Source organism: Acanthochromis polyacanthus, chromosome 17 (genome assembly GCF_021347895.1).
Source record: "Acanthochromis polyacanthus isolate Apoly-LR-REF ecotype Palm Island chromosome 17, KAUST_Apoly_ChrSc, whole genome shotgun sequence".
NCBI classification, from domain to species: domain Eukaryota; kingdom Metazoa; phylum Chordata; class Actinopteri; family Pomacentridae; genus Acanthochromis; species Acanthochromis polyacanthus.
The window spans coordinates 31,105,019-31,125,697 of NC_067129.1; the positions used below are offsets into that span (position 1 = coordinate 31,105,019).

Here is a 20,679-nt window from a genome sequence, read left to right on the forward strand (position 1 = left end):
TAAAATGTCTTTGAAACCTGCCGGTGGATTCTGTGAATTAAAGCCCATATGGATCTGCAGATACCCTGTTTACAAAAAAGTTGTTAATAGAAGCTATTTTCTGTAGGTTTGTCACAATGAGCAGGATTTATCACTTTAAATGTTGTTTGATCTGTTTAATACAGCAGTACAGATTCAGGAGAACACTGAAGTTCTACAGACCTTTATTTAGCTTCACTTCCCAGCTGAAGCACCAGGATGTTCTTTTTTTTTAAAATTATTTTTATTTCAAATCAGTACTGGGGTGCAATAACATAGTTCATACTTTTTACAACAAATAATAATAATAATAATAATATATAGATACAAGTACAAATTTACATTCCTGTGATTTGAAAAGGGGATGGAAGAAGCTTACGCTTATAAGGCTCCAGCCCCTCACTCGACATCACTCACAACAACAGACAATACAATATAACATTATTACAATCACAATCAACAAACACAAGACAAAGACAAGACAATGACAGGCCCACACATACTCCGACCCCACACCCCTCTCTCCCAAAAGAGCACATGACAAACACACAACCAAAAGAAGCAGGCAGCAAAACTTGCTGGCTACTCCCTTTGCACAAGTATTTATATGTACAACATCAAAATAAAGTAATGTCAGCCGTACCCAGGCCCATGCACACACAGTGAGCATGAGTCTGTTCATGGCTGCGTTATTAAATCGTTTCCTCTTGGTACTTTTCCATTATGTGTCTTTTAAATGTGATTTTAAACCTACCTAAATTTTTACAAGCTTTAATTTCTTCAGATAGGCTGTTCCATAATATGACTCCCTTCACCGAGATACACATAGACTTTAGGGTTGTCTTTACTTTGGGCTGGTATAATTTATCAATTCCTCTCAGATTATATTTATGAAGAGCATCTCTGTTTTGAAATAAATTTTGAATGTTATTGGGCAATGAATTTTTTGATGCTCTATACATAATTTGAGCTGTTTTAAAATTTACCAAGTCTTGTAATTTTAAGTTAAAGGTATTAAGAAACAGTGGATTAGTGTGATCATTATACTTCACTTTATGCACAATTCTGATGGCTCGTTTCTGCAGAGTAACTAAAGGTAACAAATTAGTTTTGTAACAATTTCCCCACACTTCAATACAATAGCTCAAGTATGCCATAATGAAGGAGTGATACAAGATAAATAAAGCTCTCTGAGTGAGCATCAGACTACATCGTTTCATCACACCAACACACTTAGCTACTTTTGAACGTAAATGATTTATATGAGGCTTCCAAGATAGCCTTTCATCAATGATTACACCTAAAAACACATTTTGCTTTACTCTTTCAATAACTGTATTACTAACAGTAATTTGCACGGGTAAATCCTTATTCCGTTTCCTAAACAGCATAAATTTGGTCTTTTTTAAGTTCAGAGACAATTTATTTATGTTAAACCAATTATTTAACTTGCACAATTCTTGAGTTACTGCATTCTGAAGATTCTCCAAATTTTCTCCAGAACATAAAATATTAGTATCATCTGCAAAAAGTATGAATTTCATGATTTTAGATAATTTACAAATGTCATTAATGTAGAGTAAAAACAATGTTGGCCCAAGAATTGAACCTTGTGGTACCCCACATAAAATGCTCCGGTTTAAAGATTTATATTGATCAATCTGTACAAACTGCTGCCTGTCTTCCAAATAGCTTTCTAGCCAGTTATGTGGAATTCCTCTAATACCGTATTTTTCCAGTTTATTTAGTAAAATGTCATGATCAATCGTATCAAAAGCCTTCTGTAAATCAATAAAAATTCCAATAATAAATTTATGTTTTTCAATACAGTTTGTGATTTCCTCTACAAGATCAATTAAAGCAGTGATGTTGATCGTCCTTGTCTAAAGCCATATTGAGCGTTGGATAGCAAATTATTTTTTCCAATAAAACTGAGAAGTCTTGAATTGAATAATTTTTCCAGTATTTTTGCGAGCTGCGGCAAAAGGGAGATAGGCCGGTAATTTGTAAAACAATGTTTGTTTCCTGATTTAAATAAAGGGATTACTTTAGCTACTTTCATTTCTGAGGGAAACTGTCCACATTGAAATGACAGGTTACAAATATGTGTGAGTGGCTTAACAAGTGCTTCAGCCACAAGCCTCATTGTTCTCATGTCTATTCCATTAGCATCCTGTGATATTTTATTACTACATTTCCTTATAGTCTCCAATACCTCATCCTCATTAGTTGGAGTAAGAAACATTGACTTTGGATTTGTCTCAATCAGATTACAGAACTGTTCACTGCCACTTGGAATATTTCTAGCAAGTTCAGGTCCGATATTCACAAAGAAATTATTAAATCTATCTACAATTTCTTCTTTATCACTAATAACCAAGTCCTTTTCCACAAAATACTCTGGATAACACGGGCTAGCTGAACTGTGCCCAATTATATTATTCACCGCCTTCCACATACTTTGAATATTGTTTTTTTTACTATCTAGTAATTTAGTATAATAATCTTTTTTTCTCTCCCTTAAAATGCTTGTTAATTTGTTTTTATACTTTTTATACTTCTGTTCGGCCTCACTAGTCTTATACTTCAAGAATTGTTTGTGTAATTAATTTTTCTTTTTGCACGCATTTACCAGCCCGCTAGTTATCCATGGAGTATTTGAAGCATTTTTCTTTCTGCATTTTCTAATTGGACAATTTTTTTCATAAAGTGAAATAAAGATTTCCATAAAGGAGTTGTAAGCTGTGTTTACATCTAACTTATCATAAATACAGTCCCAATTGCAAGAGGTTAGATGGTTCTTTAAGTCTTTCAATGATTGCTCTGTTTTAATCCAACAGTAGTTAAAACAATTTTCATTATTTGTTTTGTAATTTGCATCATACACCATAAAGACAGGAAGGTGATCACTAATGTCATTTATTAATAAACCACTAACTATTTTATCATCAATAACATTTGAAAATATGTTATCAATGAAAGTAGCACTGTGGGCTGTTATTAAAGGATACAAATTAATACTGTACATTGTATCAATGAAATCTACTGTATTTTTATGTTGATTTGCATTTAATAAATCTATATTATAGTCTCCACATATTATAATATCTTTTTTTGTTTTTATAGTAAATAACCTTTCCATCCATCCATTGAATAAATTAATGTCGGATCCTTTAGCTCTGTAAACACAGCTTACAAAAATGTTTCTCCTTTTCTTTAACACAGTTTCCACAGTAATACATTCAAATATTTCTTCCACTGCTATTGACATATTTTCTATAGGATTGCAGTCCATGCTTTTATCAAAGTATAAAGCCACTCCACCTCCTTTCTTGTGTTGTCTGTTCATACAAAACATTTCATAGCCACACATTTTAAAGTCCGTACCTTTATCTACATTAATCCAAGTTTCTGAGATAGCTACTATATTGAAACGTGCTTTAAATTGAAACAAATAGTCTTTGATATTTTCAAAATTACAATATAGACTCCGACTGTTAAAATGAACTAATGATAGCTTGTTGTCCAATTTAATTGTTTCGTTAAATGTAGTGTCTGTGTAGTATGTACAATTGTTTACATTTTTGAAAATATTATAATCGGGATCCATATCATTCTGAAACTTCTGTCCTGATTGTTAATTCAGGAGCTTCAGTTTCAGGCCTTCAAACAGGCAAAACCCCTCAACCACCAACCATCTCTCTAATCCGCCCCGAGACACCAGAGAAAAGGAATAAATATCAGCTGAGGCCACCGGGCGATGAGATCCGTCCATCCCGTCGAGGCGAGGCGGTGTTGTTGCTTCTGTAGGTGTATGGAGTGACTGTCAAAACACCTTTAACACCGTCCTTCAACAGCAGCTCAGAACAGAAAAAGTAAAAGTAGACCGGCTCTGTGAAAGCCTAATGAATCTTTTATGAAGCCGCGGTAGGAATTATTGCCTGAGAAGGTGCCGAGATCAGTCCTGGGACGCACGATGATGGGAGACGACTAGAAAGGAGTGTAGATATTTCAGAAGTCTCACAGATGGGTCGCATGTCTGAAGAACTCCTAGAAGAACTCCTGCATGACTGGTGGCGACTCCTGCAGTCATACAACTTTTATATCAGTGGAGGTGCACGGCTGTCTGGTGGGGAAAGGCAGACGCAACAATTACAGGCTTCCAGGCCGCATCGGAGTGTGTGTGTGATGTATAATTAACTTCATCAAATGGGTTTGTTTGCCTCGCACTTCTCTGCACACAAAGCCCACTCACTCACACGAGTCCAAAGGCTGTAATTGTTGTTATCTCAAAAGCAGCTCGAGTCAAATGCGACTTTCTATACATCAGAGTCTGGGATGCGGACGCCGCGGAAAGCAATTAGAGCTGAAACACATGCAAAACAATTCTCACTGACTAATGCTTTAAGCCCCTATGTGTGACTTCTATGTGATTAAAGCAGCTTATAAACTTGCTCTAATGGCACAAGTTTAGGGTTTGTAGGAGAAAAGAGGAGATAATTCTGGTGAAAACTGGAAATACAGCAGAGTAGGTGGAAAAAGTTCATGTGCACCAGAACAGACATGTGGTGGGTTTGACTTGGTCCGAAGAGATCCGAGGATAATTAGAGCCAAACATGTCAAAACAGAAAAGACCAACACAGCAACAGAAAACCAGTCAGGAAGGAATTTATGAGTGGAAGGTCTGATGGTAGACGACGCTGCAGATCCCTCATAATCAAAATATAAATCCACACATGCAAACTAGACGGCTGTGCAGACTGAAAGTACTACACAGTGAACTCTGTAGGGAACACTTCTGGACACTTCTGGACTGTCATTGATTCATAATCTGCAATACTGGACCAGTAGAGCAAATAATCTTTCAATTGTGTCGGAGTTGAAATACGAAAAAATGAAGGGGTCACGAAAAATCCGACCTTTAACCAAACATGAACAAAAAAAATGGATAACAGAAATCAACTAGTGATATTTTCTGAACCAAATGAAGTTGTACATCACAGTAATTCAAACATTTAGAACATTATTTTAATATAAACCCCAGGAGACGGTCACCAGGACTATGGCAGCTCTATTTTGATAAGCAGAGAGCATTGAGGGGGTTTAGCTGGTAAAGGGGCACCATGACAAAGACCTCTGTGGCGGTTGAAGACTTCTGGCCAAAGCTCAACTGTTCAAGATGAACTGGATTTTACTAGGAAAGTCTGTGATTGCACCAGATGTACTCTAAGTTTAGGGGTTTGTAGAAAAAGGGAGACAAGTTTTTTTCCCTGTTAAAAAGGTGTTTTCCTTGCCTCTGTCGCCTTTGGGCTGCTCTGGGGGTTCAGGCATTCGGGTTCTGAAAAGCATCTTGAGACAATTTGACTGTAATTGGCACAATATAAATAAAATTGAATTGAACAATTCTGGTGAAAACTGGAAATACAGCAGAGTAGGTGGGAAAAGTCCATGTGCATCAGAACAGATATGTGGTGGGTTTGACTTGCTCTGAAGAGATCTGAGGATAATTAGAGCCAAACATGTCAACACAGAGAAAAGACCAACACGAGCAGCACCGACCTGTATAAACCCTAAAACCAGTCAAGCAGGAATCTACAAGTACGAGTGGAAGTTTTGATGGCAGACGACCCTGCAAATCCCTCATGATAAAAATATAAATCCATGCATGCAAAGCACACGGCTACAGCATCAACAAGTGACGTCTACAAAGTAACATAAATGTCTGAATACAAGTTACCTTTGGCCTCTACAAATACAAGAGCTGCTCAAAGTGGTGGCCATTGGCTTCCAGACATTTGTGTTGTGCTGTAGACATCACTTGTTGATGCTACATTCATGAGGGTAGCGCCATCTGCTGGGTAAACATCATACATCAGTACACAGTGTTATCTTAACTTGATCAAACTTCAAAAGAGGAATCTATATGTATAGAAGTACTTACACAAATTTAATATTTATGCAAGTTTTCTTATCCTGATGTGTGTGTAATTACTTTGGTTGACTCTGTAGTTGGCAAGCAGAGCGGGCAAATAAGTTGCCACGCGGCGCTGTAAGAGGAAAACAGCTTTGCTTTCATTCATCATTTGTACGCCACAGTGGATTGTGTTACATTTACTAAAGCGTAGGAAAGTGCGAGTTCTGACTTAGTGAAAACTGACTTACGTCGCACCGTAACAACGGTATTAAGACATAAGTCAAGGATCCATGGTAGTGATATTTCCTAAACCATATGTAGTTGTATGTCCCAATAATTCATATAGAATGTTTTTTAAATATAAACCCCAGGAGACGTCACCAGAACCACGGCAGCTCCATGCTAGCTAATAAAGGGGCACCATGACAGAGACTTCTGACCAAAGCTCATCTGTTCAGGATGAACTGGAGTTTACTAGGAGAGTCTGTGATTAAAAATAACTATCAGCATATAGAATAAATTTATGTTTCAGTGATCAATTATTAATCGAATATTCTACCGACTATCACTTTGGCAAGTCGTTGAATATTTGCATCCTGAGTTTACACCATCTGCTTCCATCCTACAGCGTGAAAAAGGCTTTAACCTCCGTTTACACCTGGAGTTACCACAGCATCTTTATGTGCATGTGTTATCCAGGCCAGAATCCTTAATTACACTGAGTGCTCTCTACTCTAACCATCCAGGTGTAAATGAACATGTGACCTGCCTGAATAAAGGCGGCCGATCCGTGGGCCTTTCCGGTTTCACTTGGGGATGTTAAACCGAACAAACTGAACACGACACCTGTTCATTTTGACGCTTCCATTTCCCCAGAGTTCCTGGTGCAGAGGCCTGTGAATGGGACGTCATTATCCAGGCAGATTACATGCTAACACCAGGTGGAAATGAACAAGTCCTCCTCCACATGCTCTCCTGTCATGTTGCCTTTTCTTGCCAAACATCTCACCAACTCATTGATTCATCTACTTCAGACAGCATCTCCAAACCTCTCCCTTCTAATGCACATTGAGTCATATGCATTTTAGATCTCTTCCATAAACCTGCAGCAGTGTGTGTGCACGTAAACATATTCGACTAAACCACGGGGTTGTATTATCTTCAGAACAGGTTAGCTGCAGCACAAAGCTGGGAGTTATTTATTCCAGCTCAGGAGGAAGAATCACATCAACCATCTTCAAATTTCCATCAACAGCTGCCAGCTGAGACGCTTTTTCTTCTTTTAACGAGCTTTAAACTAAGAGATAAACAATTTAAAAATGACTGACAGCAGACTGGGAGATGTTTTGGTTTCAAAAATGGCTCTTTAATAAAAAGATCCTTCGCATGAGATGTAAATGAACTGAACAAAGTTTTTTTTTTCCTTTTTTCTCCTAGGTTGGATTTAATAACTTTTATGGAAAATAACTCCTGAGTCCGCTGAGTTTTGGCTGTGAAGTGAGTCAGAGAGGCGTTACTGTTGGTCTCTCTGGGATGAAGTGAACGAGGATCATCACATCTTCTGGACCGGGTTGATTCCCAGGATGTCGAAGCCTTTGGCCATGACGGCGGCTGTAGCTTCACAGAGCAGCATCCTCCACATGTTCACCTTAATCACCTCTCCTGAAGGCACAGACGGAGAGAAAACGTCAGATTTTATACAGAGAAATTAGGACATCAGGGGTTTTAAATGGACTAACTGTTGTTTTTCATCACTCTTTCTTATTAGCAAAGAAGAGCAGGACCGGATAAAACACCTCACAGCAGTTGTGAGAGCAAATTTATACACAAAACAAGGGATTAAAATGCTAACATTTGTCAGTCTGGACAGTTATTGAGCCAAAATGTTGTGTTTTCTCTATTTTATATACAACATAATGATAAATAATAGATCCCAGATGATATTCAGCAAGGTTTGGTTTAACTGTTGAGCAGCTTCTGGGCATTTGTGTTGGCGGTTTATTGTTCCCGTCTCATTTTTCCTCATTGTGGGCTCATTTTTCACAGCAATATAAAGTCCTGAACCTCTATGGAAACAGAACAACCATAAACAGAAGGAAATGAAACTCAGGAAAGTCTTCTATGCAGTATGACACAGTTTAATGGCATAAACCATGAAAAAAGTCGTTTTTTGATTATGTATTTTACAAAAATTGGGGTAAAAAGTCAACATGTACAGCATTTCCCAGGTGTGAACAGGTGTTACTAAAACTGGAAAAAAAAAGGATCTTCAGCGACTATTTACAATTCTATCAGCTGTAGAAAGATGTTTCTCCATGCTGAATGTGTCTCCAACAACCTGCTCCTCAGTTCACCGTTTGTGAGCCATGCTGCTTTTATTTTATGGTTTATTTTCCTCTCAGTCTCTCTCTTGTTGTCTTTTTGAATGTAAAATAAAGAGATTTTGATTTTTAAAAATCCAAATTTTAGGCTTAGACTTGGTTCATTTCTCAGACTAAACCACATCCTAATTAGGGCGGTCATAGAGTTGTATATATGACGATTCTTTCTGTTTTTACACTTTCTGGTATTTTTGAAAAAGAAGACAAAGGTTCAAGAGTTAAAAAGTGAAAACAGAGGCTGGTTGGCTTTAAAACTATTATCAGCTTTAAACATCAAATTGACTTTCACAGATTTAAACATCTAAATATCAGATCAAGATTGTATCGTAGATGCTCATATAGTTTTCCTAAAATCTTAAATGTTAAATGATAAACAGTTATGATTCAAAGTATTTACTATGTTAGCGTATATTAGCATGTTAGCATGAAACTCAAAGTGAGATGGAGTTTAGCAAACATTGAAACCAAAGGCTGCTGCCAAAGCAAAAGGTGGAAACTCAAGAAAATAAAAATGAAAACACACTTTTATCTCAAACTATACATACGGTAGATCCTTTAGTGTTATATCAGTTTTGGTGTCTTTAGTTTGGCTCAACAATGTTAAAAAAACAACTGTCAAATTAGTTGGTATTTTGGAATTAAAAATAACGTTTTTTAACTTTGAAGGAGTTTCCTCTGAATTACCAACAAACAAGAAGCTCCTCGAGCCTTTAAACTGGACTAAATTAATTTAAAAATTTGGGAAAAATCCAACATGTGAGCACAAAAGTGACACAGTGAAGTCTTCAAACTAAAACTGTGATCTTGGGAGTTAGTTTAAAAAAAACCAGAATCCACCTTCAGCTGCAGATTCACAAACAAACACTGTTAGCGCAGTTTCTTGAACTTGGTTGAACTTTGAGACATGAACTCTTTGCAGTAGTTTTCTGAGTTGCAGATTGATGCATTTTCACACTTTCCAATAAAGAAATCTAATATAAAACAATATTAGCCTCCAGCTGAAGATGCTGCCGCAGCGCTAACTGAGAATTAGCATAATTAAACGCCGCTAAGCTGCTCTCCAGCACCGCGGGGATAAAATGCTTGCAGGAACAACAGCAGCCTGTCGGTGGAAGCCCTCTCAGAGCGACACTTGATGTTAATTGGAGACTCCCATCGAGAAAACATGACGCCGAGGAATTTCTGCTCCTTTTGTTTTCCTCGTTGAACTTCTCACCTCGACGTTGCCGTCAGGAAACTGCACCACAACTGCTCAGAAACTTTCAAACTGTCAGCAACTTTTCTCTCTCCTTCCACTGTTCTGATGGAGGGTTGACTTGAGTTTCACCTGTTCTGGTAGGGTTACAGCTGACCCTTCAATCAGCACGATGTGCATCTTTATTGCATGTTCTTTTGGACAATACTTTCTTTATAGTTTTTGATTGTAATGTGTGAGCTACTGGATACCTTCAATTTCCCCAAGAGGATGAATCAATCCATCCATCCATCCTCTAAAAATCATCCATCCTCTAAAAATAATGCATGCATCCATCTGTCCATCCATCCATCCATCCTCTAAAAATAATGCATGCATCCATCTGTCCATCCATCCATCCATCCTCTAAAAATAATGCATCCATCCATCTGTCCATCCATCCATCCTCTAAAAATCATCATCCATCCATCCTCTAAAAACAATCCATCCATCCATCCATCCTCTAAAAATAATGCATCCATCCATCATCCACCCTCTAAAAATAATGCATGCATCCATCCATCCATCCATCCATCCATCGATCCTCTAAAAATCAACCATCCATCCATCATCTTCTAAAAATCATCCATCCATCCATCCATCCATCCATTCATCCTCTAAAAATCAACCATCCATCCATCTATCCTCTAAAAATCATCCATCCATCCTCTAAAAATAATGGATCCATCCATCTGTCCATCCATCCATTCTCTAAAAATCATCCATCCATCCATCCTCTAAAAATAATGCATCCATCCATCCATCCATCCTCTAAAAATAATGCATCCATCCATCTGTCCATCCATCCATCCTCTAAAAATCATCCATCCATCCATAATCCTCTAAAAATCATCATCCATCCATCCTCTAAAAACAATCCATCCATCCATCCATCCATCCTCTAAAAATAATGCATCCATCCATCATCCATCCTCTAAAAATAATGCATGCATCCATCCATCGATCCTCTAAAAATCAACCATCCATCCATCATCTTCTAAAAATAATCAATCCATCCATCCATCCATCCATCCATTCATCCTCTAAAAATCAACCATCCATCCATCTATCCTCTAAAAATCATCCATCCATCCATCCATCCTCTAAAAATAATGGATCCATCCATCTGTCCATCCATCCATTCTCTAAAAATCATCCATCCATCCATCCTCTAAAAATAATGCATCCATCCATCCATCCATCCTCTAAAAATAATGCATCCATCCATCCATCCTCTAAAAATAATGCATCCATCCATCCATCCTCTAAAAATAATGCATCCATCCATCCATCCATCCATCCATCCTCTAAAAATAATGCATCATCCATCCATCCATCCTCTAAAAATAATGCATCCATCCATCCATCCATCCTCTAAAAATAATGCATCCATCCATCCATCCTCTAAAAATCATCCATCCATCCACCATCTTCTAAAAATAATCCATCCTCTAAAAATCATCCATCCATCCTCTAAAAATAATCATCCCTCCATCCATCCATTTAAGTATTAATTACTTACATTTCCCCCCTGTATCCTCCATCTCCAGCCTACCTGTGCAGAAACGGTCCCTCCCTGCAGTATTTCAGGACATCAGAATAAATCATTGAGCGTCCTTCCAGCTCACCTGTCTGCCGGTCCTTCTCCACGCAGTAGCAGCTGTCGTAGAACTCGGTGAAGGTGGTGGCGAGCTCGTACAGGAAGTCGCACAGCGTGTGGAGCAGCAGGTCGTCCAGGATCTTCTGCAGGATTTCTGGGAAGCGGAGGATGCACTTCCCCAGCTTCCACTCCTTCTCGTGGTCCAGCAGGACCTCCGTCGTCTCTGCTGCCTTCCTCAGCGTCGCCTCGTCGATGTTAGCAAGGCGAGCGATGGACCTGCGGGAGGTTAACGGTAAGATATTACAGCGTAGACAGTTCAGGACGAATGTGAAAATGAAAAATGAGCGGAGAAACCCATTATTTATCTAAAAACAAGAGATTGGAACAGCAAAAAGAGGAAAATTAAGGCACGAACACCAGACAGAAGATAATAATGCTCAAATGGAAAGAAAACGGATTTTCGGGGTTTAAACGCAGAAAACACAAAAAGACCATTTGACAAATCATTAAATGCAATGATGTGCTGTAGAATCTGTCGAAAGATGAGAACAAAATGTGACTCAAAATATGCGGCAAAAAAAGTTTCCATTGATACATTAATCTGTGTTTTTTAGGTTTAAGTCACGTTGTTCTAGCGTTTCTCTGGTCGTTGACTAACTCTCTAAATACTCATCTCTGTGGATCAAAGTTGCGTATTTAAGGTCTTTTCTTGCATGAAAATAATCCATTTTGGCAAACGGCTCAACTTATCCCAACATTCACTGTGCACCGGTGATGGTTTCAAGGATTTGTGAGAACATGTCGGACTCTGGAAGCAGAAGATTCATCTTTTAAATGTAAGTATTGGCCCAGAGAAAAAAAGTCAAAAACAAACAAACAAAAGAACATTTCTGGCTTCAAAATGACCTCAGACTGAGCTGCTGTCCTGACTGTCTCATTTAATAACAATGCTTGTTTAACCTTTGCATTTTTCACTGAACATAAACTGAACCAAACCAACCCTAAGAAACATTTAAAAACAAACCTAAAAAGCAAAGTGTTAACTGTTTCCAGCCATTTACTCAACAACTAATCAAGAAAATAATCATCACATTAACCTTCTGAACTCCAAAACCTGCCGTTACATTTGTTTTGTGAAAAACACATAAAATACATCATTTATCAACTGAAACCTCTTGAATAAAAGAGAATTTTTGGATTTCCTACTTTTCCGATGCCGACACTGCTCTACTCATTTAGAGGACAAAATGAAGGAAATCTAAATTTAAAATCTTGATATTTCATCTAAATCGCTTCACGTTTCAGTTAAAAACTCTGTCTGCAGGGAGCAGGTTTGGTAAAAACTAAGAATTCTGCAGTGTTTGGAGCAACCAAGGAGCCATGAGCGACCCAGTTCAATGAACACTTTTCTACTGAACTGCAGGTAGTGTTTCTACAGAGCAGATGGTAGACAAACACAGGAACAAATGAGAGAGACTGAGGGGAAAATCAAATGAATTGGATGAATAAAATAAAGTCAGCATGGCTCAGAAACAGTGAACAGAGGAGCAGGTTGTTAGAGATACATTCAGCATGGAGAAAAACGCTGATGTGTAGGGTAGAGTGACAAAGTCTGTAAAAATGGAAATAGTAAAATATTTGTAGTATATAGAGCCACTATTTTCCCCTTTTATTCTACAAGTTCTTTTTTGTTTTTATTTTGTTTAGTTTAGTTTTTCTCCAAGTTCAAATTAGAGACTGACATGAAAAAAACCCACTGGATCGATAAAAGAATGCAGCGAGTTGTTGGAAGACACATTCAGCATGGTGAAACAGTCAAAGACATTTCACTTTTTAGTGACAGTGTCATTCTGAACAGATGACATTTCTGACTTCTCCTTCTTTATGCTTGTTCTCTTTCCATGGTGGCGGACGACTTTTTAATGCTGCTGTAAACAACGAGCCCACAGTGAGTAAAAAAAAGCGACAGGAGCAAAGAAACGGTCAGAACATGCTCCTAGTTGAGAGGCCTCCGATTCATTATCATCATTACTTCAGCAGTGACGGTGTCTTCCTGTAAACCGACCTGCTCAGGTTTTAACGCCACTTCTGTCCGTCTGCGTTTCCGTCTTTTTCTGGCCTCCTCGGACTCCCGAACATCCTCAGCAGGGGGCAGCTGTCACCGCTGAGAGCTCTATCGACTCAACGCAGGAACATCGAATCCTCTCAGGCGAGACGGGGAAGTGAGAAAGAAAAAAAAACAGAGGAGATCAATCTGTGCCGGGCAGTCTGCCACCCTGAGTCTAACACCTCCGGGGAAGCTGGAGAGAAGGAAGGGGATCAGCGGCGCTCTGTGCAGCCGGGAGATGCTCACTCGATACGGGGATAAGGGGTGAGGAGAAATTGGGTCTCGCTGAGTGAAAACACCCCAAAGACTAATCCCCTGCCAGCAGCCCCCACCAGGGCCGCTGAGGCCGATCTGATACGGGTAATGAAAGTATAGTGGTGGGAGGTTCTCTGACAGCAGCAGCACCCAGGAACTCCATCTAACTTTCAAGATTCCTCCGATGTCCTAAAACTCGCCGGCAGATCTGAAACCGAGCAGGTGATTCATATTAGTGATTGATAGGAGGACTGGTCTTCAGGTGTTTGTCCACAGGAGAGGAGACGATTCCAACTTTCCTCCATGTTTAGTTTAGTTTTCATCGCCGAGGGAAGCGCTTCAGCGATCCATCAGTTCATCTTCACCTCCGTCTGGCAGCACCTGGACTCTCCGGCACTAATCAATCCAAATCATTTTTATCACTCGGGGCTTCTGTGGCGACACACACTCGATAAATCAATGTGTTGGATTGATGAAGAAGTTCTCCTCCGCTGTGGCACCAAAACAATAACATTTTATCCATCCTATCTGTTCTCTGACATGCTAGATGCGGCTGCATGCTAACATTAGCATTAAAAATCCAACCGGCTAACGCTTACACGCTGACTTCTTACCATCACCGTGCACCAAACAAGTTTGAGTTTAATTTAGTTCAAAATACTTTGCCTCTCATTTTGCTCCTTGAATTTCAATGTTACACACATAAAGATCTAAAAATGCAAATTTTAATAATCAAAATATGGGAAAAAACGTGTAAACGTGCAAATTTCTATAAAATGTAAAAAAATTGTGAAAAATGTCAAAGTTTACTAAAGCCTGAGGTGACAATGGTTTTGTTTTGTCCAAAGATATTCAGTTTACAGTCACGGAGGAGGAAAGAAAACAGAAAATAATCACAGTTAACAAGACGCAATAAGAGAATGTAGCTTTTTCATGTCTGCAACCCAATTAAATACTACGAGTGTCTCCATGGTAAAATTGTGCAACGATATCTTCATTTTTTACAACAACCTCTCTGATAAAAATACAACATTAATCCTTCTACAAACATTTTAATATGATTTTAGGGGTTTAATCAACAACCAGAGAGGAACTTTCCATAAATCTTTGTGTCTTAAAGAGGTCAGATTATTCAATACTTCACAAAAAATATCTAATCTGCATATCAGAGCTTAAGTTTTTCTCATTTCCTCAACTATTAATCATCTTTTGATGCCTCAAATTTATCTTGTGACTCTTTGAAGAGGCTCATCCAGCAGTTAATGCTGTTTATAAAGTAGTTAAAACTGTGTAGAGGACCAACAATCAGCTACAGGGACCATTTTCAGTTTTATTTTGATTGTTAAAGTGCATTTTACTGACATTTCTTTAATTTTGGTACATAGAGATGAGTTTTTAGGAGGTCAATCTACGCATATCGACGTATTTTTACCATCACTTGCATCCTTAAGACAAAAAAAGCATAAACTGTGCTTCAGCATCAACTTCAAATTAAGCTGAAGCTGTTGCAACGTTTCCAAAGGCACGTTTTTGGACTTAAGGAGTTAAACCACTTCACAGGATTGAACTCATGTCTTCTTCCTTGAATTTAATACCCAGTGGGTCATTTCTCAGCTGTGTTTCAAACACTGGAGGGTTAGTAGTGGTGCAGAAATACAGGATCGTCTGCAATACCCCCTTCAACCTCCTAAAACCAACATGTTATTTGGAAAACGTCTCTCCGAAATCAGAAACAAGCCGTGCCACTGCTGTATCTGTCTTCATTTTAGATCAAAAAAAGTTAGGTTGAGAGTTATTTCAGGAGTTTAAAGAGGCGGCGAGTCACAGTGGACGCCAATGAATTTGCAAAAAGGTAACCTAGGAGTGACTTGATGCCTCACCTCTAGAAATACAACACAGAATCAAACACAATAAATAGGAATCGGGGAAATGACGGATGTTGTTGAAACGTGCCAAAACAAAAATTCAAAGGGGCATCGTTTGCTAAATGCTACGACTTATGATGCAACACTGACCATCTGGGGACCATGAACGGGGATCCACCCAACAGCAGACGGATCCATAACTGGTTGTTAAAACCTACAATGCTAACAAGGCTAAAATGTTGCCTGTTTGACCTTTCTCTGCACTGGAGAAACACTCCCAACATCAGCTTTAAGGATATATCTTGGTTCAGGTTTCCTTCATTTTCGTAAAACCATATTTGGTAGAAAACTTCAGAACTGACCAACAGATTTCAGGTAAAACATGAAATATCACAACGAGGCCTGACCTGATGCGGGTGAAGGCGTAGAGGAGGTACGCCGCCGTGTTGCCTCGGTCGTCCAGCATCTTGTCGAAGGAGAAGACGTAGTCATTTATGCGGTTGTGGGACAGATCGGCGTATTTGATGCAGCCGAAAGCAACGGACCTCTGGGCGGCCACGAGCTCTTCTGGAGTCAGAACCTGCAGACAGACGATTAGCAGCAGTTTTATTTAAAGCAGAAAATCTTCTGGGCTGAATTAGAAACGTTGATAATTGTGGTTTTTATCAGCTTGCAATTACTGAAGGCAGAACTTCACCTTCTAACAGTTTAAAACCGATGAGTTGAATTTAATCCAGAGGATGAATCTAATTCACAGACCTCGGGCTGAGATTAAACTTGAGTCTATATGTGACGTGTTTGATGCCACAGGGAGGATTATGACGAAGATTTTCTGATAGCGGTGTGATTGGAAAACCAAAACGAGCAGTAAAGCAGAATTTAACAGACCGAAAAGGTGACGTGGCTGCACGAGACTGAAGGGGACGAAGCATGACGAAGCAAAAACAACGCATATTAAATATAAAATAACAAAAAGGACTCGACACAAGAACACATTTTGCTGACTCTATAGTCAAGAAATCCAATGGAAAAAATACTCAAGAAACATGTAATAAATGCTTATAACAAAGTAATATGATGCCGTAAGCAGATTTTAAGGCGTTTAACCTCCTGAAAGTAGCTTAGATTTTGCTCCTGTCACATTTTTCTCACGGTAGTCTCATTTTTAACAGCACTATAAAGTCCTGCACCTCTATGGCAATAGAACAACGTAGAGAGAACTCAGAAAAGCAATATAGAATGCCATGAATCGTTAAAAAAAAAAAGAAGAAATGAAAGTTGAATTTCTTGTATTGTTTCACCATGCTGAATGTTTCTACCAAAAACTTCCTCCTGTGTTCACTGTTTTTGAGCAATGCTGCATTTATTTTATTGATCAAGTAGGTTTAATTTCCCCCTTAATGCCCCTAAACAGCAATATTTGGCTATCTTGCCAATGTTGTTGAGTATCTAAGGGATCAAATACCCTCATCATGATCCCAGGTCTAGAGCACATTATGCCAAAATGTTTCTGTTGGGGTTTTAGGAAGAAGAAAGTCTGGCTATGTTGAGGTTCTGATCTTAGGTGTCCAATCTGGAACCTCTAATTCTGCTTTTGTCCATGGTAATGTACCAAATGTCAGACTATGTCATTATTCAAGTACATCACCTTTATCTGAAGGCACAGTTTCAAGAAGGATCAAGTCTTTGTGTTCCAAATATACTGAAGACGTAAACAGTGAGATACTCTGTCTAATCACTGCAGCGCTATTTAAAGGTCCAATGAGTCACAGCAGGACGGACGGATCCTAACAGCAGAGGGAGGACCAGGACAAGAAGGGAAATGCCAGAACATAACAGGAAACAAAAGTATTGGACACAAACAAAAAAAAAAAAAATAGGACACAAACCGAGTGGAGTGCAATCCAACGCAACTGGAGAAAACTAAATAAAGCAGCAGCAGTGTTTACGGTGTAGCCCGAGGTTCACGGAGGCCAGAGCCGGGTTTTGCTTTAATGAGGCTGGGTTAGCAGATGGTAGACGTGGGCACCGACCCAGACCGAGAGCAGAGCGCCGGGCCAGAAGGGCCTGCAGGGAAACTGCTGGCACAGGTTTCCCACAACCTTCTCAGCATTAAAATCATCGCAGTTCAACTGGAAGTCAGCGACTGTGTACACTGCACCCGGGATTCCAGAGAATACTTAACCGGGTCAGGTTCTCTTGTTTATTCTTCGCTCATTTTTTATTCCCCTGCAAGTTTCATATCAAAGACAAACACCTCGAGATCACAAGGTGCAAACACAGCCAGTCAAATTGAGGGGAAAGTCAGAGTTTTACTGCGTGAAGTAAAGAGAAAACAACAGCTAACGATAGCCTGGGGAGGGAAGGAAAGCCTTGTAAACAGAGATTTTCTAAGCTGAAATTGGAAAAAAATAACACTTCCTGCTTCTAAACATACACCGCTTTTAACAACGTCCAACTAACACATAAGAACCAAAGACGTTGTGTGCGCTCTCGTCAAAGCTTGCCAAAATAAAGACTTTATCAAAGATGAGTTAATACCCCAGATGTCAGCAAAAACAAACAACTTGAGGCTTCATCCAGCAAACCTTCAATCCCTAGAAGCGTTCGATGATTTTCAGAGGCGTTGGTTCCTTCAATGTTCCAACTGAAATGCCTCAACAAACACTGGATGGATCATCATGAAGTTTTACAAAGACTTTAGAGTTAAACTTTTGGTGATCCCTAAACTTTTCCTCCTCCATGAGTCATTCAATACTTTCATTTATAACCAAGTTGCTGGTCTTTTACAATCACTGTATGGCCTGCCCAAAAAAAAAAGTCACTACTTGGATGTAACTAATCAAACAAGTAAGAGCCTTCCTTCCATTGGATAATTACTGCAGTGATGAATACATTTCAGCTGCAACATTTTATTTACCCTGAGCTGATGCAGTGAGGAGCTTCTCATCTCTGAAACAACCACATTGAGAGACATATCCTGTGGTCGTAGAAAAGATGTTAATCTGTCTCAGAAGAGTCGAATTATTGGCCTGCATCAAGCAAAGCAAAGACGTCTGAAACTACTAAAATTGGGCAAAGAACCGTCCAATGCATCATTAAAACCTGAAGGATAGTGGAGAACCATCATCAAAGAGGAACAAATGTGGTCGGAACAAACTCTTAGGAAAGGCTTCAGTTTGCTGGTAGAATAAAGATTGGACTCTGGAGCAATGGAAAAAGGTCATGTGGTTTGAGGAGTCCAGATTTACCCTGTTCCAGAGTGATGGGGGCATCAGGGTAAGAAGAGGGGTAGATGATGATGCACTCATCATGGCTAGTGTCTACCAGCCTGTGGGGGTTATGGTTATGATCTGGGGTTGGTCAGGTTCACCAACGTTATGTTTCCAAAGAATGAGGTCAGCTGATACCTGAAGATACTTAAGGACCAGGTCTTTACATCAGTGGAGGTTTTCTTGTCTGGTGGCATGGACATGTTCCAAGATGACGATTCCTGGACTCATGAAGCTCACATAGAGAATGAGTGGATCAGGGAGCATGAGACGGATTGACCTCAACCCCACTGAGACTGTCTGGGATGTTCTGGAGAAGACTTTGTCCGACTCTCCCATCATCGATATTAGATCTTGGAAGAAAATTAATGCATCTCTGGACAGAAATAATTGCTATGACGTTGCAAAAGCTTACTGAAATGATGCCACGTAGAATGTGTTGCTCTCAGAGCTAAAGGTTGTCCAACAAAATATCAGTGTGCAACTTTTTTTTGGGACAGTTGGTGTATATACTGGAGATAGAGAGGGCAGATTTAGCATGACCTACAGAGACCAGAACCAGAACTTTCCTTTAATTAATAGCAGCTGGTTCACCGGGGAATGATCAATATGGAAAATACCCCCCAGTTACAAATAGTTCAGCTCTTGTTTTTTGGGAAATAAAACAGAAGAAGAGCAGAACAGAAAAAGCAGCATCGGTTTGAGCTCACACAGAAAAACAGAATGAAAAGATGAACTGAAGTGTGCGTCCAATAAAGGCTGATGAGAGGGAAAATATCTGCTGTTCCAGTCTGAAGAACGATCCAGAGTTTGTGTCGCTTTGTGCAGGATGAGAGCGAATAAAAAAACCAAAAAACTAATGGTGGCCGCAGAGCGAGGCGGTCATTACTGCAAAGTAAGTGAATCGAAAGCCGAGGCAAAATAATGAGCTGCTCGCTGGTCGTGCCCCTTTTACTAAATGGCTGCTTATCAAAGGTTAAACATTTGAAGCTACATATTGATATAAAATCACTTTAATACCAGCTAAAATATTGTGGCAAAAATACTCCTGTGACCGAAGACGGTTCCTGCTTTAAAGTTTCAGCCGATATTTTGACAGAAATGATGAACAGATGATTAACATGGAACAGAAGCGTCAGTTAAACAGAAATAAAACTGCTTTTATGGGGATTTAATATTAATCACAGCCACACAAAACATTAAAAACCTACATATTAAAAATAATGGTATAATAATATAAAAAACAACAACTCCTGAGCAGCAGCAGAGTTTGTCTTCCGTATTTCTTCGTTGTTTCGTCCTCCAACTTTTTCTTCATCTTGAACCAAAAACCAAAGCTTATTTGGCCCAATTTAAATCTTTTCAGTGTCAAGGTGCACTTCAGAGAGTCTCGGGCCGCTGAACGTGTGACCGATTGCTGAAAACTGAACTTCTGTTCTCTTACTTCTTATTTTTTATTTAGCAGTTCTTAAAATTCTGAGAAGATCTTGCTCCTTTTTAGCCCTTGGAATCACCAGGTTGAGAAGCAACATTACCTTTAAGAAAACTGACAAAATTGCACAATTTATCAGAGGTAGAAACTGGAAAAACTGGAAAAAAAAGTAGAATTTTCAACTTTTGGACTGCCTTTGAAATAACTGCATATGATGCATTGTTCTGCTGGGAAAATTTTTATCAAATTTAAACTTAAAATTGTGATATTTTGTCAATAATCAGGTTTTGGTGCATGTCTCTTTGAAAAATTTGCAAAAAATAAACGGTTTGACGTCCTTTGAAAAACAGAAAATTGCATTCCTTGGTGCAACTGAGAAGCTGTTGGTAGCTCAACTGCAACAAATAGTCTCATGACAAAAATTTTGAGACTATTCGGTTGAACTACAAGAAGTGTTTATGCAGAGAAATCAAAGAAAGACCGAGAGAAAATAGATTGTAAGTGATTAATAAAATAAAATTAGCGTGGTTCAAAAACAGTGTACAGAGAAGAAAGCACATGGAAGACACATTCAGCATGGTGAAACATTTTTCTACAGTTG

At 39.0% G+C, this 20,679-nt stretch overlaps 1 protein-coding gene across 1 annotated transcript in view; it reads right to left on the reverse strand.

Moving 5' to 3' along the window:
• Positions 1-7,274: 7,274 nt before the first annotated feature.
• The window catches only part of rars1 (arginyl-tRNA synthetase 1), a 36,006-nt gene continuing 22,601 nt past the window's right edge, over positions 7,275-20,679 (reverse strand). Inside the window, exons 13-15 of the mRNA XM_022212676.2 lie at positions 15,782-15,954; positions 11,176-11,423; positions 7,275-7,594 (exon numbers count right to left, since the gene is read on the reverse strand). Coding sequence (XP_022068368.2) covers positions 7,485-7,594; positions 11,176-11,423; positions 15,782-15,954 — 531 coding nt within the window. The 3' untranslated portion in view covers positions 7,275-7,484. The remainder of the gene's footprint in view (positions 7,595-11,175; positions 11,424-15,781; positions 15,955-20,679) is intronic.